The sequence below is a fragment of the Penicillium malachiteum genome (assembly GCF_028827825.1).
Source record: "Penicillium malachiteum strain IBT 17515 chromosome Unknown utg000002l:1.0-8849297.0:1.0-8852440.0, whole genome shotgun sequence".
Taxonomy (NCBI): Eukaryota; Fungi; Ascomycota; class Eurotiomycetes; order Eurotiales; family Aspergillaceae; genus Penicillium; species Penicillium malachiteum.
The window spans coordinates 8,061,582-8,083,891 of NW_026643095.1; the positions used below are offsets into that span (position 1 = coordinate 8,061,582).

At 48.1% G+C, this 22,310-nt stretch overlaps 11 protein-coding genes across 11 annotated transcripts; 5 read left to right on the top strand and 6 right to left on the bottom strand.

The window, feature by feature from the left end:
- Positions 1-280: 280 nt before the first annotated feature.
- Positions 281-1,053, top strand: N7483_006000 (2-hydroxy-palmitic acid dioxygenase MPO1; the record flags this gene model as incomplete). The annotated part of the gene is made up of 4 exons (XM_057089437.1): positions 281-313; positions 362-385; positions 449-508; positions 583-1,053. The coding sequence occupies 4 exons, from the start codon at positions 281-283 to the stop codon at positions 1,051-1,053; spliced, it is 588 nt and encodes a 195-aa protein (XP_056949266.1).
- An 864-nt stretch (positions 1,054-1,917) lies between these two features.
- Positions 1,918-4,109, top strand: N7483_006001 (F1F0 ATP synthase subunit alpha; the record flags this gene model as incomplete). Its single annotated transcript, XM_057089438.1, has 5 exons — positions 1,918-1,989; positions 2,174-2,331; positions 2,469-2,525; positions 2,605-2,725; positions 2,859-4,109. The coding sequence occupies 5 exons, from the start codon at positions 1,918-1,920 to the stop codon at positions 4,107-4,109; spliced, it is 1,659 nt and encodes a 552-aa protein (XP_056949267.1).
- A 916-nt stretch (positions 4,110-5,025) lies between these two features.
- N7483_006002 (methylenetetrahydrofolate dehydrogenase (NAD(+))) lies at positions 5,026-6,381 on the top strand (the record flags this gene model as incomplete). The annotated part of the gene is made up of 4 exons (XM_057089439.1): positions 5,026-5,222; positions 5,444-6,077; positions 6,144-6,233; positions 6,298-6,381. The coding sequence occupies 4 exons, from the start codon at positions 5,026-5,028 to the stop codon at positions 6,379-6,381; spliced, it is 1,005 nt and encodes a 334-aa protein (XP_056949268.1).
- A 558-nt stretch (positions 6,382-6,939) lies between these two features.
- N7483_006003 (signal peptidase complex subunit 2) lies at positions 6,940-7,690 on the bottom strand (the record flags this gene model as incomplete). The annotated part of the gene is made up of 3 exons (XM_057089440.1): positions 6,940-7,182; positions 7,252-7,550; positions 7,654-7,690. 3 exons carry the CDS (start codon positions 7,688-7,690, stop codon positions 6,940-6,942), a joined length of 579 nt encoding a protein of 192 aa, XP_056949269.1.
- A 309-nt stretch (positions 7,691-7,999) lies between these two features.
- N7483_006004 (ER membrane complex subunit EMC3) lies at positions 8,000-9,027 on the top strand (the record flags this gene model as incomplete). Its single annotated transcript, XM_057089441.1, has 5 exons — positions 8,000-8,049; positions 8,107-8,140; positions 8,199-8,565; positions 8,617-8,778; positions 8,837-9,027. The coding sequence occupies 5 exons, from the start codon at positions 8,000-8,002 to the stop codon at positions 9,025-9,027; spliced, it is 804 nt and encodes a 267-aa protein (XP_056949270.1).
- Positions 9,028-9,259: 232 nt separating this feature from the next.
- N7483_006005 (uncharacterized protein) lies at positions 9,260-9,988 on the bottom strand (the record flags this gene model as incomplete). The annotated part of the gene is made up of 2 exons (XM_057089442.1): positions 9,260-9,361; positions 9,425-9,988. 2 exons carry the CDS (start codon positions 9,986-9,988, stop codon positions 9,260-9,262), a joined length of 666 nt encoding a protein of 221 aa, XP_056949271.1.
- A 228-nt stretch (positions 9,989-10,216) lies between these two features.
- On the top strand, positions 10,217-13,639 carry N7483_006006 (MET18/MMS19 family protein; the record flags this gene model as incomplete). Its single annotated transcript, XM_057089443.1, has 5 exons — positions 10,217-10,298; positions 10,376-10,649; positions 10,715-10,952; positions 11,003-11,191; positions 11,246-13,639. The coding sequence occupies 5 exons, from the start codon at positions 10,217-10,219 to the stop codon at positions 13,637-13,639; spliced, it is 3,177 nt and encodes a 1,058-aa protein (XP_056949272.1).
- A 385-nt stretch (positions 13,640-14,024) lies between these two features.
- Positions 14,025-17,114, bottom strand: N7483_006007 (uncharacterized protein; the record flags this gene model as incomplete). The annotated part of the gene is made up of 1 exon (XM_057089444.1): positions 14,025-17,114. One exon carries the CDS (start codon positions 17,112-17,114, stop codon positions 14,025-14,027), a length of 3,090 nt encoding a protein of 1,029 aa, XP_056949273.1.
- A 66-nt stretch (positions 17,115-17,180) lies between these two features.
- Positions 17,181-17,882, bottom strand: N7483_006008 (uncharacterized protein; the record flags this gene model as incomplete). Its single annotated transcript, XM_057089445.1, has 2 exons — positions 17,181-17,684; positions 17,835-17,882. 2 exons carry the CDS (start codon positions 17,880-17,882, stop codon positions 17,181-17,183), a joined length of 552 nt encoding a protein of 183 aa, XP_056949274.1.
- Positions 17,883-18,629: 747 nt separating this feature from the next.
- On the bottom strand, positions 18,630-19,856 carry N7483_006009 (uncharacterized protein; the record flags this gene model as incomplete). The annotated part of the gene is made up of 2 exons (XM_057089446.1): positions 18,630-19,462; positions 19,613-19,856. 2 exons carry the CDS (start codon positions 19,854-19,856, stop codon positions 18,630-18,632), a joined length of 1,077 nt encoding a protein of 358 aa, XP_056949275.1.
- Positions 19,857-20,716: 860 nt separating this feature from the next.
- N7483_006010 (GPI anchored serine-threonine rich family protein) lies at positions 20,717-21,466 on the bottom strand (the record flags this gene model as incomplete). Its single annotated transcript, XM_057089447.1, has 2 exons — positions 20,717-21,244; positions 21,320-21,466. 2 exons carry the CDS (start codon positions 21,464-21,466, stop codon positions 20,717-20,719), a joined length of 675 nt encoding a protein of 224 aa, XP_056949276.1.
- Between the last annotated feature and the right edge of the window lie 844 nt (positions 21,467-22,310).

The window sequence follows — 22,310 nt, forward strand, 5'->3', positions numbered from 1 at the left end:
CAGTATGAATATAATCAAAATCAAGATCAGACTTCATTTCAGGTTATTACCGAATGTTCCAAGGTTACCCCACAAGAATGGCGTTCTTCCCATACCGTAAAAAAACCAGTTGACATGGCCCCGGTTCTAAAGGGTCCGAGGTCTCCGTTAAAGCACATGACAAGTATGTCCAATGGCACCACTCGCATTGCTGCCCATGTGTTTTAGCTGAGGATATACGTAGCTTCCCCAACATTTCAAATCCTCCTCAGCAAACCCCACCTTCAAGCAGCCCCCCAGAATGGCTCTTAACCTGGAAAGGCAGTTGCTCTTCGTAAGTGTTGTCTACTATTTTGATTCAGATTAAATCTGACCGTTGCAGTATGGAGCCTACCACAATGACCCGGTATGCCGCTACTCTCTCCAATTTTACAGATCAGAGGACGGTAAATCTTATCTTAATTTTTAGGTCAACATCGCAATCCACATCGTCTGTGTGCCAATCATCCTGTTCACAGGTATTATTCTGGTACGAGTGTCCAAAACGAAACTTGCACAGGTGATATATGATCATTCCAGACTAATCTTATTGTCTGGCCACAGGGCTGCAATACTGGACCACTCGTCCCGGTCCCCGAGGCTTTAAGCGTCGAGTATCTCCCCGCGAATTTTGGCACGATCGGTGCATTCATCTACACGATCCTCTATGTTCTTCTAGAGCCGGTCGCTGGCGCCTCATTCGCACCGTTTGTGATCGGCTCTGCAGTATGCGGCAACTACTTCCTTGAGCAATACGGATCGATTGTGAATTATTATGCGGGAGTTTTCCATGTTATATCGTGGATTGCGCAGTTTGTGGGACACGGTAAATTCGAGGGACGGGCTCCGGCGTTGCTGGACAACCTGGTTCAGGCGTTGTTTTTGGCACCGCTCTTTGTATGGATCAAGATCCTATTCTTCTTTGGATACCGGTCGGAGCTGAAGCACCGAATGGATGAGAAAGTTGCAATCGAGATTCAGAAATTTCGGAAGGAGCAGGAGGACCGGAAACTGAAGGGGAGGGTTGCGAAATGATTATGGGCATGAGCCATGTCGGGATATCTGGAGTTTTGCTGCTTGGGAAGAAGAATAGGAAGGGGAGGGTCATTTATTAGGAGCGAGTTTGCATGAGACAATGGATGCAGAATTCATGAATGCTATGCATGCGAGTTCTGTGTCTGCAATTTGGAGTTTCTTTTTTTGGGAAGGCTGATGTCATTTGGTGATACTATGCGCCTGAGATTCACTGAGTCCTAGATGAGGCTAGGATACGGAGTATCTGGGAAAGTATTGAGAGCGATACTTGGAATAGTCATGTAAAGTATATATACCTTGGTGACTCGGGATCTGTCATTTCAGATATTATAAAAACCTTAGAACATCCCCTCTGGTACCAAATGTCAGTGTCAATATACTTGTTGATACGTTCCATATTAAATCTGTGAGCCGGTTGCCGTGACGAAACTCATTACCTAATCACAGCACCTGACCAAGGATTCCGGCGACCCGAAGAGAAAAAACGGGAAGGGCTGGCCCGTCTTCGGAGCGGTCTCCCACAGTCCCAAAGGGGACAAATTTGAAGGGGAAAATTAGAGTCATATGAAAGGGTGTTTAGCAAGAAATCTTATAAATTAGAAATGAGAAATTTTCAAAGTTAGACTAGATATTGTAGAACATGATATGTAAGAGAAAGAACAGCGTGGAGGTACACTAGGGCCACATCGGAGGGACTAAACCCCCCTAAAACGGTCTAGCGCGAGACCTGAGAATCCAATCCTCCCGACAAAGCTCTCCCTTCCCACCCGTCCACAACCTTCTCTCTCCTCTCCGAACTCCTCTCCCCAATTACATCTCCCCCCTCAGAGAATTTATCCTCACATCCTCTGAACCCTTTTCATAATGTTCAGGAACGCTCTGCGGCAGTCAAGCCGCTCCGTTGCGGCCGTCCAGGCCACTGGCCGCATCGCCTCGGTGAGTAGTCCTCTCCAACCTGGTCCATCGTCCAACCCATCGCCTGTCCAACCTTTTCCATCTCGAATTTGAGCTCGATTGGTCCTCGGATCCCTGTCCTTCGCTTCGCCAACCCATTGAGCATGCTTCGATCACTCATACACCCTCCGAGCTCATCGTTAACAAACTTTTCGCCATATTATAGGTTCGCGCGGCTGCCGGTCCCATCTCCGGTGCTGTCCGCTCTTATGCCTCTGAGGCCAAGGCTGCCCCTACTGAGGTCTCCTCCATCCTGGAGCAGCGTATCCGTGGTGTTCAGGAGGAGGCTGGTCTCGCTGAGACTGGTCGTGTTCTGTCGGTCGGGTATGTCATTTCCGCCCTGGGCGGGTAAAGGGTCGCGAGGGAAAATTTCGGTCAACGGATATCATCTCGCCAAACGCGCCCACGCCTACCACCAAAACAACCACTATCGATCTAGAAACTAATTATGATTCGAATAGTGACGGTATTGCCCGTGTCCACGGTATGACCAACGTCCAGGCTGAGGAGCTGGTCGAGTACGTGAACCCCTGCCAACCCCCCCAAGGAAAAGTCTTGGCATTATCAACCAACCTCGGGAAACTAACGGAACTGCAGGTTCGCCTCTGGTGTTAAGGGTATGTGCATGAACTTGGAGGCCGGCCAGGTCGGTGTTGTGCTCTTCGGTTCCGACCGTCTCGTCAAGGAGGGTGAGACCGTCAAGCGTACCGGTGAGATTGTAAGTGGAAACCCTGTTTTAACACTCCCCGTTTTAACACTCCCCCCTGGATATCTGGATTTTGATATATATATACACATCGAATCTTCAAATCCTTGCTATGGTTGAATTCAATTACTAATAACCATCCTAGGTTGATGTCCCCGCTGGTCCTGAGCTGCTCGGCCGTGTCGTCGACGCTCTTGGTAACCCCATTGACGGCAAGGGTCCCATCAACGCCACTGAGAAGCGCCGTGCTCAGCTCAAGGCCCCCGGTATTCTGCCCCGTCAGTCCGTCAACCAGCCCGTGCAGACTGGTATGAAGTGTGTCGACTCCATGGTCCCCATCGGCCGTGGTCAGCGTGAGTTGATTATTGGTGACCGTCAGACCGGTAAGACCGCCGTCGCTCTCGACACCATGCTCAACCAGAAGCGTTGGAACAACACTGGCAACGAGGCCGACAAGCTCTACTGTATCTACGTTGCCGTTGGTCAGAAGCGTTCCACCGTCGCTCAGCTCGTCAAGACCCTTGAGGAGAACGACGCCATGAAGTACTCCGTCGTTGTTGCTGCTACCGCCTCTGAGGCCGCCCCCCTGCAGTACATCGCTCCCTTCACTGGTTGTGCTATGGGTGAGTGGTTCCGTGACAACGGCCGCCACGCCGTCATCATCTACGATGATCTGTCCAAGCAGGCTGTTGCCTACCGTCAGATGTCCCTGCTTCTGCGTCGTCCCCCCGGTCGTGAGGCCTACCCCGGTGACGTTTTCTACCTCCACTCCCGTCTGCTGGAGCGTGCCGCCAAGATGAACAAGACCCACGGTGCTGGTTCCTTGACTGCTCTGCCCATCATTGAGACCCAGGGTGGTGATGTTTCCGCTTACATTCCTACCAACGTCATTTCCATTACCGATGGTCAGATCTTCTTGGAGGCTGAGCTGTTCTACAAGGGTATCCGTCCCGCCATTAACGTCGGTCTGTCCGTCTCCCGTGTCGGTTCCGCCGCCCAGGTCAAGGCCATGAAGCAGGTCGCCGGTTCCCTGAAGCTTTTCCTTGCCCAGTACCGTGAGGTCGCTGCCTTCGCCCAGTTCGGTTCCGATCTGGATGCCTCCACCAAGCAGACTCTTGCCCGTGGTGAGCGTCTCACTGAGCTGCTTAAGCAGAAGCAGTACTCCCCCATGGCCGTTTCCGACATGGTTCCCCTCATCTACGCCGGTGTCAACGGTTTCCTTGACCAGATCCCCGTCGCCAAGATTCTCCAGTGGGAGTCTGACATCCTTGCTCACCTTAAGAGCTCTTACCCCGAGATCCAGCAGACCATCGAGAAGGAGGGTCAGCTCTCCAAGGAGCTTGAGGCTAAGCTCAAGGAGGTTATTGGTGCCTTCAACAAGTCTTTCAACGCATAGGTGAGCTAAGAAAACAACTTTGAGGGATCCATGGTGATCGTTCTGTTTTCCTGACTTCTTCTATGTGTATAGACAAGATAGCTTGTACAATTTTGAGTCCATTATTTCGTTCTGTTCCACTCGGATTCCTTGAAATTTCCCACGGCGAATTTCGATTTCACGCCCTGGATGTAGCGAAGTAAGGCTGTCTTCATCATGCTGTCTGTTACTAGTTCTACTGGTCCGGGGTAGAAGTTATGTTTCGTTTATGGGAAATTTCTAGGACTGGAGGGGGATTGCTCGATCTCTGGGCTAACAAAATGTGATTATATCCTGTACGTTTAGAATTTTTCCGCGCATCGGAGGGCGCATGATGGGAGAGAGGGCCAAAATCTACTTCCGTCTGGTCTCCATGTGTCTCTCCATGTTGGATCCGCAATTTTATTTTCATTTGTTCCAACACCTTTCAAGTAAAACAGCATATCATTCTTTTTTTCTTCTTTATATCTTTTTATACAGTGGTACCTTTATGTACTAGTACGTAGTAGCTCAACTCCATAAACTATGGTAGCACATTGTACTATCCCCATGGATCGCTTCAGCGGTCCCAGCCGGATGACAGATCTGACAGCTATGCTGTTCAATATTGGTACGGAATTACACTCGTACACAACAAGCATATTCCTGCACTTTTCTACACAATACCCACCACTTAGATCCACCTATTCAGTCTCAATTTTCTTCCTAAGCATCTACTAAGCCCACTAAACCAAATTGTCAGTCCCGGCAGCAGCGATCTCGGCAAGTGAAACCGAATGCGGCATCCGATCTCTTATCGATAAGCGAACAATCTTTTTCCTCGAGTCAAGCCAGTCTCCCCGCGTGTACTAGAGTCCTATATACCCAATTCTTGTTTTCTGAAGACTCAATCCTCGCCATGTCGGCCCCCAAAGATGCTGCTCCTTCTTCGTGCAAGGTTATGCTGTCCAAGCACGTTGCCAATCGTTTGGTCAGCGAGGTCCAAGAAGGCCTTAGGACTCTCGAGAAGCCGCCGCATCTTGTCGGTTTCCTCGCGAACGATGACCCTGCGGCGCTGATGTATGCGCAGTGGACACAGAAGACCTGTGAAGAGAAGTAAGTCATGAATCTCCTCCTTCATCAATCTTATCTTTCGGTTGTGGCTGCGATCTCGTGCCGTGGTGGTGGGGTTGGCGGGTATGATTCATACTTGCCCCTCGTCGCGCAGTCATGACAACCACCACAATTGGAAAGAATTGAGATAAGTATGGAATATAGAGCAGTTGCATATGCTCTATTTCAATTCAATATGTCCAATTATACTAACCCTCTCTCAGTGGTTTCAAGTACACCCTCCGTGAAGTCGGCCGCGACGACATCGAAGAAGCCATCCTTTCCGCCAACACAGACGCCGAAGTCGACGGTATCATCGTCTATTACCCCATCTTCAACAACCGTCAGGATCAATACCTGCAGCAGATCGTGGATGTCGGCAAGGATGTTGAGGGTCTGAGCCACCGCTACATCTTCAACATGTACCAGAACATTCGTTTCTTGGACCCGGAGACCAAGCGCCAAAAGTGCATCTTGCCCTGCACCCCGTTGGCCAACATTAAGATCCTCGAGCACCTGAACATCTACAACACTATTCTGCCCTACGGCAACCGACTCTTTGGTCACACCATCTGCGTTGTGAACCGCTCCGAGGTTGTGGGACGTCCCCTTGCGGCTCTGTTGGCCAATGACGGTGCCTGTGTGTACAGTGTTGATATCACCGGTATTCACAAATTCACTCGTGGTGAGGGATTGAAGAAGCACAGACACGAGGTTGAGGTTCTCGAGGGAGCTACCCTTAAGGACGTTGTGCCGCTGTGCGATGTTGTCATCACCGGTGTCCCTAGTGACAAGTACAAGTTCGATACCAGCTTGCTTCGTGAGGGTGCTGTCTGCGTTAACTTCTCAAGTGAGAAGGTGGGTCATTCCTGTTTTGATGTTCTTCGTTTGAGGACTGGGTTAACTGACTTGATATCTATATAGAACTTCGGTCCCGAGGTCAAGGAGAAGGCCTCCATCTATGTTCCTTCCATTGGAAAGGTGACTATCGTCGTGTTGCTGCGCAACCTGCTGGTGAGTTTCTGCATCTTTCTACAAACTATAGGGGGTTTAAATGAGGTTCTAACGTCTTTTACAGCGTCTAATTCAGAACCGCCGGGCGGATGATGTCCAGCCTGCTGCCGCTACTGAACGCCCTGGAACCCTTGAGGCTGCTTCCTAGGGTCTGGTTGATTGACGGAAAATATTTAAAATGATCGATGATTTGAGGACTGACACTAAAAAAACCCTGGATATAGACTTGTCTTAGCCCTTTGGAATATACGTTTCTTACTACTTCTACTGGTATTCTTCTAACCATATCAGGATTCGAAGGCTCTGATAGTATGATTGTACTACCTGCTCGTATCGCTCAAGTGCTCATTCAGGCCTCTCGTAGATGGTTGCACATGTCTCCAGGTGCATCATCAGTTGATGTGTCTACTACTAGTAGTACACACCTACGTAAAATCGCTCCTAGTCGTATGGTACCATGAGGCAACATTTGGATATCTTACTACCTCTGGGGCTAGGTGGTATGCAAATTCTATGTCGTAGAAGTTCAGACTGATCATTAATCCCAAAAACCAATTGATTGATTTGAACATATGCAAATATTGAAACCTCCAAAAGCGTGCTGAATGCATTTCCCAAACCAAATGAAACTATAATTTTAAAGAGCAAGTATAGTATGTTACTATTAGTCCCATTTCACTGCTTTCAGGTATTCAATGGAACTAACTTATCGTCCAGAGTCACTACCGTTCTTCTTCTCATTCTCCTTTGCCGCGAGTCTCAAGACATCCACCTCACTTGCCAGCCAGCGTCGGAAAGGCTCAGGGTGGAACACTCCCTCAGCCGAGAACCATGTGGTGAAAGGCGCTTCGAAGCGCTTGTCCTGCAAGACTTTGCCGGCGGGGGACTTATATTGGACGTGAAGTTTATAGGGGACCGAGTTCTTAATGCCAGATGAGGAAATGGAGATCTATGATTTTCGAGTCAGCTTCTGGCATATGCTTTGAGTGTCTTCAAATGAAGTTCCATAATCACATACAGTCTCTCCAGTCTTTCGTTTCCCGCAGAATACCTCACCGGCCTCGACGCCCCAGATCCAATATGTGAGGGCGGTGTTGAGAATGAAGTATGAGACTACCGCCGCAACAATCCAAGGAGATGTGGTAGCCTCCCAACCAAGAGTGCGGTCTGCATAGAATGTAAATGCCGCAATCGCAACTGCACTATAACCCAGTGCAAAGCGAACATTGGTCTTCGTGTAGCTAGGAGTGAAGGTGAAGGGCGCGGGGAGGTTGGTTAGGTAGGGGACTAGGGCGTCATCACTAGTAGACTTCAGGTCTGTGTTCAAGAACAGAATCAGCATTGAAAGCCAAGTTTCCTTCGTGTATAGCTAACAAGGGTACTGTATCGCGGCGGCTGGAGTAGATCTGGGAAGACGAACCATTGGTTGAGTAAACAGGCACTTTGGTGGTCGCCATGATTGTGATTTAAGAAATGTAAATTGCAAGGAAGCAGTCCCGTGTATATTTTCCGTTAGATTTGTTGCAACCTAGTAGTTTTGTGGTGCTGACGAGCGATGTTTATCTCAAGGACACAGTTGCGGGTTGGAGAAAGCTGGAGCTCGCGCGGGCCAATCGTATCCGTCGCTGTGAACCTCAACCACTTCGGTCCAACATCCCCTTGACCTCCCCCCACACCAGCAATCTACGCCACGGGAGTTCTCGCTGGGAGTCACTCCGCACAAAACCATTCTAGTTGGATTTACTTAGTTTTGGCATTCGTTCAGTATGGCTATTGAAGGAGGCGAACAGACCATCCTTCGGGATCCGGCGCTTTTGTGAGTGACATCTCTAATGCATATGCAGAGGACCCAGACTGACTTCTTTCTGTACAGCTATTGGATCTTGTTCCCAATCTCAATTGTTATGGTCTGATTTATCTGCCTGGAAGAAATATATACACTTGAGTCTAACCCACTTATCATAGATCTTGACCGGAATCCTGCGCCACTATGCAACCGTTTTGATGAACACGCCCCCCAAAGGCCCCTCCACCCTCCTCGAGTTACGCGAGCGACATGCTCTCCTACGTGGTGTCAACCTCCGGAACCATGCCTGCGCTGTCCTTGACCGAGAATCCTTCGAGATTCGCAAGAATTACATGGTTTCCGGTTTCCGGAATGGCTCGTTCCTCAAGGACCCTAACAACCGTGGCCAGGCTCCTGCAAACCCGATGACCGACCCCGCAGGAATGGAGCAGATGATGGGCATGCTGAAGGGAAATATGATGATGATGATCCCTCAGACGTTGATCATGAGCTGGATCAATGCGTTCTTTTCTGGATTTGTCATTTGTAAGTCATCGTGGCAAGATATGGTGTATTTGGACTAACCATGATCTTTAGTGAAATTGCCTTTCCCTCTTACCATTCGCTTTAAGTCGATGTTGCAGTCAGGTGTCATGACTCGCGACTTGGACGTGAAGTGGGTTTCCAGCTTGTCTTGGTACTTCCTTAATCTGTTTGGTCTACAGCCTGTCTTTGGATTCATCTTGGGCAGTGATAACTGTAAGTTTATGGATTATGTTCTTTTTAACTCCTGACGGACCTCTGACACGTTTTATAGCTGCCAACCAGATGGCTCAGCAGATGGCCCAGGCTAACCCCGCTGCTATGATGAACCCTATGCAGCCTGGCCAAGACCCTGATAAGCTGTTCTTGAGCGAAGCCGAGAACCTGGAGGTGATGGAGCACTTCTGCATTTTGGATGGAGTTGAGGAGCGGGTTTTGCGAAACTTTGCCCCCGAGGTGAATTAAATGGACGAATTCTTGGGTGAGGTTGGATGATAATGTACGGTATATACCAAAGAGCAGTTGGCTCTCAATAGAACAACTTGAAATCCACAGGCTATATGTATCGGGCTTATGCAAAAAACTATCGGAAATGGATACAAGTCTTCATATTAAACCAACCATATTAACTGGACATTTGCGTGATCATTTACCTAAAAGCCTTGAGCTTCTCATAAAATCGTTACTATCATCTCAATCAACGGTACCCTGGGTAGTTGATTACACTATTCAGTACCCAGACTTCTCCATTGGCCACTTGCTCTGCAATGCTGTCAACCTCGACGTTGCCAGGTTGAATCTAAGACCAGTCAGCCATCATTACACTACCATATCAACGCAACGGATATCACTCATGACTTACAAATATCTTATCTCCCTCCTTTGTCCACTTCAGCTTCTCACCTCCAAGTGTTTCCATCTCCTCGCCCTCCTTCCATGGACTAGCAGGAATGATATGGGCTTCTACAAAACGCTGTAAATTCCGCTTTGCCCGATCCTGTCCACTCTCTCCTGCATACGCATTTGCGTCACCAAACTGAGCATAATCCTCCGGATCTTCCCATGGCTTTCTTGGCAGCGCCTGGATAGCACTGTTCCGCGGCGCAAGGACGGTGATATTCTTTGAGGCATCATTCAGACGGGAGGCGATCGGGTCAAAGTCTCGAGTTAGTTGTGCGAAGATATTGATTCCCTTCGTCTTTGGTAGGACATCAGATATGACAGGTGAATTTGAATCCGGAACAGGAGGTTGCTGAGGCTTAACGAAGCCTGGAATAAGCTTATCCATAATAGGCTGCTGGCTTTGTGATAGACCTAGTTGATATTGACGGAGAGAATTCGGAATTGTTAGACCAAGTATGGCAGCTGCTGAGCTGATTACAGTCCACAGTAGAAATAGAGATAGGATCTGAGTGGAGTTCCTCATTTTGGGCAACCTGACAGACAAGTGGGAAGTGCAGCGTTCCCGTTACAAATCCAGCCTATGACGCAACGGTATACACGTGATATAGAGATAACGATACGATCACGTGCTTACTATGGTTATCGATAAGGCAGAAAATGGGATTCGACAGTGGGGGGATAACCTTGGAACTGTTCGTATCCTATACAGCATATCTCTGGGATTATTGGCGTAGCTGCTCCCTCCCACATCATGTCGGCCCTACAGACCTTCATGCTGGTTGTCGAACACGACAAAGAGGAAGCAAAGCGCATCGCTGATTCCGTAGCTCAAGGTAAATCCAGTCAACTGAAATACCGCCCCGCACTTTCGTATTAGGGAGATATGACTCTAACCTAGGTTTTAATGCAGATGTGGAAAGCAAGAAGGCCACCCTGATCAAAATTGTTCAGCAACTCGGTGAATACATCAATGACGAAGATCCGATTCTTCGTGGCAAAGCGGTTTCCTTCCTCACGGCGGTCATCAAGGCGCTGCCTCCTCGGTTCTTATCGCGACAGCAGATCCAGGTTCTGACGACATTCTTTGGTGATCGAATTGAGGATGGAGGTGCAGTTGCAGGATTGGACTACTTGCAAGGTTTGGACCGGTTCACCAAGGAATTGGCCATTGAAACCGCTGAGGCGTGAGTTCCGTCGTATCTATTTGGTGGGTACGGGGTTGAGACAAAATGCTGATTATGGTATATAGCTTGTTTGGCAATTTCCAAGATCTTCAGTCTCGTTCCCAGTCACAAAGATTTCAGGTCTATCAGTTATTGAACGAATTGATGTCCAAACACCGGTCAGCCCTACGTGATATGGGTGATGATTCTCTGCTGGGGACGGTGGATCTTATGACTGGTGAAAAGGATCCTAGGAATTTGATGATGGTCTTTTCTATTCTCAAGGTCGTTATGATGGAATGGGATATCACAAACCATGCCGAGGTAAGATTATCGCACGATGACCGAAGTTACACAGCAGCTAATTTCACTAGCTTCTTTTTGACTCTGTATACAATTACTTCCCTATCACGTTCCGACCTCCACCAAACGATCCATATGGAATTACGGCCCAGGACTTGAAGGGCCGCTTGCAGGAATGTATTTCGGCGTCGCGACACTTTGCTCCACATGCCATTCCTTCTTTGCTTGACAAAATGGATTCTACATCCCCTAATGTTAAGGTAAGAATGAAATTATTTATAGAAGATGATACAGTATACTGATAATTTGTTTAGAAAGATGCGTTGAATTGCTTGGTTGCTTGCATTAACTCATATGACCCGGACACAGTATCCCGATACTCTATCACAATCTGGGAGACCCTGAAATTTGAGATTCTTAATGCCCAAGAGGAAATCCTCTCCGAGTCGTCCTTGGAAGCTCTGTCAGCAATTGCCAAGCGACTTTCAGAAGGGGTTATTGAACCTTCACAAGATTTGCCGCTTGCACAATACCTGCGTCCTATTACCAAGGAATGCAATGAGCAACTGCAAGAGCCTCAGCACAAGCAAGCCAAGCCCGCTCAGCAGATTCTAAGCTCGGTGTCTTCTGCTTCAGCTGTGGCCTTTACCCTCATTGTCCAGACAGTTGTGGCCCCCATATTCACTATCTACCAAGAAGCAGATGGAATCGCTAAGCAGAGGGCTCTACTGGACACTCTGGCTGTCCTGTTCCAGTCTGCCGTACAGGTTTTTGGCCAATGGACCACCTGGGGAGGTGAAATCCTCCAGGAGAACCCGCTTTTGGAGTTCAAGGATCAATTCTCAGAGACTCTAGGACAGGCACTTATGGGCTCTGCTAAGGAAGAGATTTCTTTCCGTGTCACTGCAATGAAGGGATTCCTGAGGCTTTCGACCCTGCGGAACTTCTTTCAAGATAATGAAATCGGGTTATTCGTGCAATATCTTGATGAAATTCTTTTGAAAGAGGAATCCGTTGGCCGAGACGATCTGAAGAAGGAAGCCATTAGCGCGCTAGCTGAGATTTCCAAGCATAAGCCTCGGCTGATCATGGATATTACTTTCCCGGCATTTTCGGCGACACTGCCGGATGAAGATGATGGCACTAACACAACCTACTTGTCAACCTTGGATACTTTGGCGAAGATCAGCGTTGAGAGGGATATCTTCGAAACGCTCTTCCGTCGTCTATTTAGCAAGCTGTCTTTCTTAATTCAGAAAGAACAACCAGGATCTGCTGCTTATCCAAGAACGATCCTCATGACTCTTTTATATGTCATGCAGCAGAGGGATATGAAGGCTGACCCTAACGTCGAACTGTACTTCGACAAAGTTGTGTTGGGACTTTGTCGCAGCGTCGCAGAATCGGCCTCGGGGCAAAGCAAGAACCAGATCCTCAATGATCCTACTATCCTTGATACTCTTGGCCGGCTTTGCAATCTTCTCACCCGATCAGTATCCGTTCAAAAGCAAGCGCATGTCGCTCAAAATGTCTACACCCTTTTCTCTGCAGGGGATTTTGTGCCAGTACCTTTCTCCCAAGGAACGACTGTGGATCAGGAACGCACAATTATCATTTCAACATACCTACTAGCAGCTCTTTCAAAAGACTGCGGTAACCTCATTCCCCATGCAACCTCGGACACATCAGGTCTGCTAGCAGATCTCGTCAAGCGATCTGTATCAGATAGCGCAGAACCTGCGACTCATCTCGCTTTACTGCGACACTTGGCGTTATTGGTTAACAAATTCCTCTCTAAGGAAGATCTGAATATTGCTGAGAAGCTGTTCGACTCTTTGGTCAATTCCGAAGAACAGCCTTTCACCCCCGCCAAAATTCGCACCATCTTTTGGCTTGCAAAGGCTCTTGTACTTCGCATTGCCCCAACCACTACTCACATCCTGACCTCTTTGCTGGGTCTTCTTTCTTCTCCAGACTCGAAGACCAGCAGCCCAACTGCTCGTGGATTTGCCATTCTACTAGGAGACGATGATGTTCTCTCGGCAATAAATGGAGCTACTATCCGTTTACTCTCCAAGCAACGGGTCTTTACTACCGTGATTCCTTTGATCTCCTCGCGAATTCGTGAAGTGAACATCGCTGGTAATGACCAAACCACTCCAGTCGAGTCATCCGATCACATTAAACCAGCTCACCTTACGGCTCTATCTGGTATTCTCTCCACAATCTCCACAACCCTGGTTCTGCCCGAACTACCCACACTACTTCCCCTTCTCCTCCAATCTCTCGACCTTCAAACCTCCGACTCCGTGGCCGTTCGAGCCGCAACTCTCGATACGCTTGCAGTCATTATTCGTGACAACGGTGTGGCTGTGATAGATAAGTGTGGACACGTCCACAGTCTCGTGCAGCGACTCCTCAAAACAACTGAATCTAGACCTGGCACAGGGGTAGTGAACCCTCCTCGTCTTCGTGTCGATTCCCTCAAGTGTATCTACCTACTTGCCACAAAGCAGGCTCCTGTGGAGTCCGCTCCTAACGCGCGTATTCCACCGTCTATCTCTCCGCTCCTTCCGGAGAAGGCTGACGTCTTGCGTTCTTTGCGCGCTGTGTTGGATGATCCAAAGCGTGATGTCCGAAAGGCAGCTGTTGATGCTCGCAGTGCTTGGCTTCGGGGCGTTGATGATGCACCTGAGGAGGATGACTGAGGGGTACATTGCGCTTGACATCATTTAAAAGCCTTCCCGTCGTGAGATACTGCATATCCAAACTGCATTCACAATACATTAGAATACAATTTTTCAACTTGAAAGTTCATTTGAAAACTGAATTTTGAGTGTGCATTGAGCTCGACCTTGAAACGCTGCCTAGATTGTCCTATATGTAAAGCGTGAATTCGCAAAAACTAGCTAATGAAGTTTGCACCCCGAACTTGAAGACTCAAAATCTCAATGCAAAATGTATCAAAAAACAACTGATATGCAAAAACCGCGCCAAAGGACTCATCATTCTATTGCTCGAAAACCTGTAATGCCAATCAAAAACAACCGAAATGCTGGACCATGCTTTTCTTTCTCTCCTTTTACTTAGCACCTACCATTCTCTCTTCCGTCCGAAGTTCCTTGCCACCTTGGGCGCAGCAGGCAGTGGGTTTACCGAAGCAGTCCCCTCACTCCGCTTATCACCAGCATTGGGAGCCTTGTCTGCGTTTGAGGAATTAGCCATCGCCACCCCTGGACCACTATTGTTCCCACCAACGACGTCAATATGACTGACGACCGTCTCGGCCAGTCGAACAAGACTGCTGATCCCAGCTGAGCCGACAGACGCAGCAACGTCACTGGGACGAGCATTTGGGTCCAAGTCAGTCTTGTCAGAAGTCGAAGCCAAAGGTTTTGGCAGATTTTTGGTATCATCACCAAATAGATCTGCTGGAGTCCATTCTTTAGTCTGTTCACCCGGCTCAATATGCGTGTTCGTTCTGAGAACTGTATCCAAGATCGGAGATGTGAGAGATGCGCTCCACCATTGCTTGTTTGCTTTCGCCATTTCTTTCAGTGGACCACAATGCGCTCGAATGACTTCGCTGTTGGTGTCATGTACTGATATGATGAGATCTTGGGTCTCGGTGATATGAAGGTAGATATCCTCTTCAGCGCCTTCGCCATCCCTAGATTGGAGATGTCGGTGTTCTGTGGATCGTTTCATGAGAATTTTGTTGATTTTGAGGGCTGGATGCGTGCGAGTTGAAAGACGTAAGTGGGTTCGATCGGGCACAACAGATAGACTTTGCACGAGTTTTAGAACTGCTTGTGTAGTCTCTTCACTAAGACTTTGGACTTCATTCACCTGACTCCGCAAAGTGAGTGCGGCGTCCCATATGTGGCTGGGAAAGCTGAGGTGGACGGTCCCAAGGACGGTATCAGGTCGAGTCAACTTGTGCGTTCCATGCTCGGACACTATGATAATGAATTTCGATAATTCAGATTCGCAATGAAACTCGTAGTTGACTCTGGAGTAGAATGACTCCTGTTCAAAGAGACGAGAGCCAGTGACTTCAAGATTGATGATATGATCAATATCAGCAGGTGAAGTTGTTAGTCGATTGAAAAAACTCAGTTCTGGAGCTCCGAGTCCGTCTCTGTCGCAGTAAAATTCTTTCAATCCTCGAAGGCTCATCTTTTGAGAGTTCAAGCTTCTTGGTCCACTGGGGAGCAGAGCTAGTCCAAACTGAACTTCCAGCTTCAAGATGTCAGGGCAATAGGTAGCCGGTTCAAGAAACCGTTTGCAGAGACTGAAGAGGGATTTGGTCTGTTCAATACGCAGCCTCTTCTGACGTTCCTTCTCCAGTGCAATTTTAGTTTCAAATTTCATGGCATGGCTCGTTGAGTCTGAGTCTGAGGGTGAGACCCCTTCGGAGTCCTCTGTAGGCATGGAGCTTGAATCGCGGTTCAAAGTTTCTGAAGAATCAGCTTGAGCAACAACCATCGGTTGTTTGGCCATGTATGTCAGAAATGCAATCGCACTCTTCCTTTTCTGGCCACCGACAGGAGCCTGCTGATTCATCACAGAATGAAGCTCTATTTCCTCTTGATCGGCAAGTCGAGATTCAGGTCCCTTGTCTTCACCGATATCTTCGGTATGTGCCTGAGAGGCGACCCAATGCTGAGGTGGAGGAAGCGTGCTATGAACTTGAGAGGGAGATGGATGAAAGTTGTACTGATACTCCAGTGGAACGAATGAGTCGTTTGGACTGTCTCCATTGGCTTCCATAGAGTAATTTGGCATATAATGGCGGGTATGATATCTAGAAGTTTCATTCAAGACCGGGGAGTCGGTTCTTGATTCAGGAATGAACTCCTTGGAGCATAAATTCTCAAGCCAGTCTCGTCGTAACAGCATCGTTTTCTGCGGACTTTCAGGAAGACTAGGCGAAGCAGAGGGGCTAGGTGGGTTGGGGGAACTGCTTAGGCGGCTCAGAGCAGATGGGCGGATATTTCGAGTCTCAGTTTCCTCTTTTACATCTGAGAGAGCATGATAGATCCAAGATCGACCCTCGGGTTCACCTTGAGGAAGCGGTGGGGTATCTAAATTTAAGAGGAGAGTTTCCTTCGAGGGCTCAGCTTCTTGCTTAGATATGAGGGGCGCAGGGGTTTGATTCCTAGGCTCTCTATGCTCAAGGGGAAATTTTGGACTAAGGTATCCGGGCAATCGTGGAGATGATGGGTTATTTACCGAGTCTGCAAGAGAGACTACCTGTGGCTTGGCAGGACAAACAGGAAGCTGTATATCTTCCTTCTCACGTTCCCATTCCAAACCACTGAGCTCATTTAAACTCGACCCAACGTTGATTGAGGCTGTGAAGCTTGATTGAACCTTACCATCATCACCCGCAGATTTTGTTGAATACTCATCAAGCTGTTTCGCAGCTTGTGGTGTCTGTTGCGACGGTGCCTTTTCTTGAGAAGAGAAAGGAGCGATATCCAAGAGAATGCCAGACGTCGGGCCCGATTTGATAGAGTTCTTCACGCCATAATCGACTTCTGACTGTTCAAGAGACTTGATGGCGGGTAGGGTAGTAAGTGTCGGGGCAGATGTTGTCTCTGGCTCAATAACAGCAGACCTGGACACGGCAGTTTGTTCCAAAATCCTTCTCCTTCTAGTCCGGAAATTTGGACCTATTTTCTCCTCTGGAGCCACTCGAGAATCTGATTTCAGGACAATTTCACTGCCGACTGCAGGAGATCTATTCTCAGGTTCGAAAAGCGAAGCATCAGTCCCTGGTGAAACCCATTTATCACCTCCTGTGGCTTTGTGGGAGGGCAAGACTGGGTGTTTCGAAGGAGTCTCTGAGCCGGGCGGTCGAGGGACAGTAAAGTCCCGAGGAGAATATGTATCGATTTTTCCAAGCTCAGGAAACACAAAGCCCTTCCAAATCGCTGTGGTTTCCGACTCGTTATCTGCAGTGGCATGGAGACGGGGAGGGTTCTGGAAACGACTGAGCATGATCCATTCATTTTGATCTATGACAAAAGGGCAAGTGACTGGCGCTTTCATGGTAAGAATCCGTGAAAGTGGTGTCACTGCTGGGTCGAAGAGCAAGCGGCGAATGCAGAGAGGGTTGATAGTGACATATCCCATCATCTGGTAGATCGTTCCTTCAACCTCGGGAGTGAGTACCATGGTGGTAGAATAAGGCATTTCGGTCAAAGTCTGTAAACATCTGGGGTGAGCTATGGACTTGAGTAATTAAGCACGGAAACACTGCATACTCACCATGAATTGGTCAATGTTTGTCAGCTTTTCAACCGCTTTCTGAACTGCTGCTTGATAGAGCCCCTCAATGACAAGGAAGCCTTTCTCTGCCGCTTTATCATTGATGATTTCCGTTTCCGTGGACTGGGCAATGCGAGCAAGAAGACCAAAACGATCACGCTCAAAGTAGGCGCAGGGGGTACTCGAAGGACTCCATTTCTGAACAATCTTGCTAGAAGTATCCTCCGTGGAAGCTTCATCCCGAATGGCCAACTTGATATCATTGGGAGTGACAGACGTGATCTGACGGATGCGAGGAGCCTGTACTAGAATATTAACCGGGCGTTCGCAGAACTCAATCCCATTCATATGAATGTAACTTACATTGTCAAGGTCATCCGACTGGTGCTGCTCAATGTAGTCAGTGACTAGTTGTGCCAAAGCTGCCGCCAAAGCCTCTGTGATATTGCCTTCAGCCACGAGAACCTGAATGATCAACTTGAATTAGAAACAGTATACACAAGATGGGCAAGGAGAGGACTTGCATGCTGCTCAGGGAGGTACTGAACCAGAATGGAAGGATCGACTCCCCTATCATTCGTCAGTTGATACCCAAGTGTTACTAGAAGAATTTGTTAGAATACATACATCATTTTCCGCGTTAGCTCCTCCACCCCCAGCTTCTCGAGGCCCCATATTGAGGCAAACGTCAATGAGCGAGCCATAGGATGATCAGTTCGCATGAAGTTCAAGGCAGGAGTAAGATAGATGAAGAAAGAGAAGAAGAATTTAAATGAGAAATGGTAAGAAGGGAGATGAGAGGTTATAAGTAGTTGCGGTTAAGGATTCAGTTGCTTGGAAGGAGCAAATAGTCATTCCCACTGATTCTTTCCGATCACTTATTACCTTCAATATGGTTTTAGAAATGCTGGTTTTGAACAGGAATTGTATGATTCGCAACGCTGTTTGCTCTTTATTAACTGCATGGAACAGAGCACCATCCCACGTCTTGTAAGAATATTCCTATCATAGCGATCATCATATGTGAATGTCTAATGTAACAATGTCTAGCGCAAAACAAATCTGCCATGAATAGGGTATCGCGCTGCCCGAAAAAAAGAACGCCATACCGAGTGAAATGAAAGAAATTATGCAGAGAGAACCATATCGAGGGCAAAAAAAAAATCAATACGGCCAAGAGGTGTGAGAGCTTGAACTGATCAATCCCTGAAAGAGACCTCTGGAAGGTCGAAGAAGGTTGAAGGGTATATAGAGCAGCAGTATCATCGTCGTCCTTGTCGACAGTAGCTGCAGCAAGAGGCAATAGGCCAATGAAGGGGGCCCGTATATCAACAGTGACCTCTAGGTAGATCTTTGGATAGATCTGTAGATAGATGCTTGGTGGCTTATATGGTTAGAGAGAAACACACAAACAAGTTGACCTCAGTTCTGAACTTGGTTATTATTCAGCTGAATAGCCCACTTCATCTTGGCTTCGGTCTCCTTGACAGATGCAAGGGCAGCCTCAAGTTGCTTATCCTTGTCTTGAGCGCGCTCGATCAGCTTCCTTAACCCATCATCCTTGACCTTCTTGTATTCTTCATGGCAAGCCAACAGCTTCTCATGCTTTTCCTTCAACCCGTCCAGTTCCCGATCTTTCTCCTCAGTAATAGCATCAAGCCGATCAGCACAATCGCCCTGGGTCTTCTGTGTCTCAGCCATGGTCTGCACCTTCGACTCCAAAGTTTTCACTCGGCGCTCCAAATCGGACTTGACGCGCTTTGTTGAGGATGATAGAACCTCATATTGTGTCTCATAGTGTTTTGTGATCTCATGCGAACGCGCCTGCTCTCGATGGTGGTTTTCGCGTTCCTCGCGCATCGTCTCATTTGTCTTATTGGCATCCTCTTCGGCATCGGCTCGTTTGCTTCGCTCGCCTGCGAGTTCTGTGCGGAGCTCTTCGATCTTCCGGTCTTTGCGCGCGATCGAGTTCAGATTGGTCTCGTTGACTTGCTCCAGATTTCGAAGGCGCTCGTGCATATTCTGGTTCTGGATTTTCAGGGCTTCATTGGACCGTTGAGTTTCTTCTGCTCGGGATCGATAGAGGACGCATTCTCGGGTGAGACGCGCGATCTCTTCTTGGAGGTTATGGATAACACGACCCGATTTTCCTGTGGCCGCGTGACCGACAGCAGACCATTCGGAGGGGATTTCGCCGGGATTAAGATTGGGACTTGTAGATAGGAGTGAGGGTTGAGATGGGGATGCGGTGGGATCTGCCATGGTTGAAGGTGAGTTAATGGTTGGGACTTGATTTTCATATTGATTTTCGTTTTTCGTTTTTTTCTCTTGCTCTTTTGTCCGATAACTGGACCCAGAGAATCTTAGGACGAGAGGAGGGAATTCCAAGTTGGGACAACACATACCTATCAGATGATTACTTGTCCCATTTTCTGTCACATACTTATTTGTATGGATCTCATCCCCATCTGTCTCATTGTCGAAAAGGCTTGTGAATTGGTGCATGTTCAGCTGTGTATCCACTGGTGGGAGATTGACCTGCGGTGCCTCTGTTGTGAGAGAGGAGGAGGAGTCAGCACGAATGAGGTCGAGCTTGCGAGGAGAATGAAAAGCATCTAGACGCCTCATAACACGCCCCAGATGAGCCATTCTAAATGACGTCTGCGGGTGAAGATTGGGGCCAGAAGAATGACGAGAGGAAGTTCAGTGCAGCCTGCATGGCAAGCCTAATCTTATGCACAATGCGAGGGGTAGAGAAAAAGCAATTGAGTAGCAGGGAATGGCTCCGATGTTGATGTTCCGTGAGGTTCCGCACGTACCAGTGTGGTCAAATCGCAGTTGGGCAAGATGAGGCGTGTTTTTACGGCGTCTGAGCATCGCCGAGATGTGTTTCTATAATTACCGGGACATTCTAATGTGGGTCAGGATGTGGAGAACAATTCCCAGGATTCAAAGCGGATGGGAATTTGCAGATTGAATTCAAAAGCATGCGAATGGACTTTGTTCCCTTTTGTTTTTTTGTGAAAGGGGAGATTTGAAAGAGAAGCACTAGAAGGTGCAAGGAAGAAAAGGACCCAATGGTGAAGTTCCGTGCCTGGCGCCACTGCACCTAGCCTGACACTAGGGGATTATTGACTAACACATTGATCATGCTATACAAGTGTTTAAGTTCAATGTTTCAAATTTGAAAGATAAAAATGCGATTAAAATGCCCGTGATAACCAATTGCTTTCATCTATACTGAAACAGGGCTGGGAATATTACAACCATTACACAGACTACAGACAACAACTGCAGAATTGAAGACAAGACAGAACTGAAATCCATTACTAGTACTTCCACAACGACTAAATCCACCTATCAAGAATAATCAAGGGGTATGGAGAGGTATATACATCAAGGAGCTCCTAGTCCACATATGGAGAGCTAAAACATTTGAAGCGAGTGATTTTGCATCTCCCAAGCGCCAGCCAGAAATCAAATAACCCAAAAGAGACAAATGTGTGCATCTAAAAGCCCATGTAGAAGAACATAGCGATGGCACAAGTGGCCAGAATGACAGAGTACTGAGACACAGATGCAATACCAGTTTGGACATCTGCAGAGTCAGATGATTTCTTATCATCCATTCCAGACTCACTGGTTCCAAAGGGGGCCTCCGCTGTGATAGAGCTGCTCGCTTGAGTGGATGCGGGGCTGCTGGAAGTGCCAGTGGCAGAGGATGAGCTGATCAAAGGCTTGCTGCTGGTGCCGGTCTCAGTAGCTTGGCTAGTTGTACCAGCAGCACCAGTTGGGGCCGAAGTGGCGGTGCCAGTCTGAGACGTGCCGGGTGCTGGAGGGTTGGCAGGGGGACCAGCCTTAAGCAGAGCAGAGTAGTTTTCTTGTCCACCTTGGGACACCTCAAAAGCATAGGGTTCACCTTCCTTGATGTTCTCACCAGGAGTCCAAGTGAAAGTGCCATCTTTGGCTTGATCAGTAATGACTTCGACATCGTTGAGATCTCCAGAGGCACCCTTTCGCAGGGTCAATTTGACGGGCTGAAACAAAATTAGAACATTGTCCGAAACATGGTGTTTACTTTGAAAGGAATCTATTATCTACTGGCATCTTACCTGGTCAGTCACAGCACCTGTCCATGTTAGAGTCAGTGGCTTGCCGGCAGCAATATCCGAGGGCCAGCTGGTGAAGGAGAGAGGGTCGGCGGCGAGACCTAAAGACAATAGCGAAGCTGCTACGGCGAGAACACTTGTGAAATGCATGACTGTAAGATTATAATGGGCGATGCCGATTCGGAATTGAATAGTATGGAATATTAACGAAAGTATTGTCGTATTAAAGTCGTATATCGATGTCGACGAAGAGGATCGGGAGTAGCTTTCATGCACAGGATACCGGTGGCGCTCCACGGTTTTTTAACTTGCGGCAACAGATACCAGCCCCCACATAATGGGCTTGAAGTCTGGTTTGTTGTCATTCAACTGTTGACACTCTGGGCGCGCTGTGGGAGAATGTCACATTCCTGGGCTTTGGAGCCATCATCTCGATTTTGCGGGTAAAGTATGCTCTCTTGAGTCTCATTGGGCGAAGAAGTCCTCTGCAGCCAATGAATGGCATTCTCCACTGGATATTTCTGATGTTCAGAAATCCAGGCTTTTTAAAACTTTGAATTGGCGCATCATAAGGCCATATCGAGTGAGTAGCACCTACTAGTAGGGCAGATCACCGAAGACAGCCTTAAATCACGGTAATGATAGTAATTAGACTGCTTTCCCTTCATTTGGCCAACCCCAAAAAAGCTTTCATGACTCGCGAGGCCATTTGATCTCAAGTAAACAATGCATGGACGTGAGAATGGCGGCGGGACCACCAAAGAATGTTATCCCTTCCCGAAGTGCTCATCCACAGCCAACCTTGCAAGGCATATGGAGTAGAGTTCTGAATGGCCGATTCTCGTAATTCATACTGTCGAGCAAAGCATTCGAGCATTTCTCTCTGAGACCTTGAACTTGAATCTCATACCAAGGGGCATCACGATTTTGATGTAGAGGAGATCTAACGCAGATCGACCTGCCAAGCTGCTCTAGAGGTGGCGTGGTTGTCGAT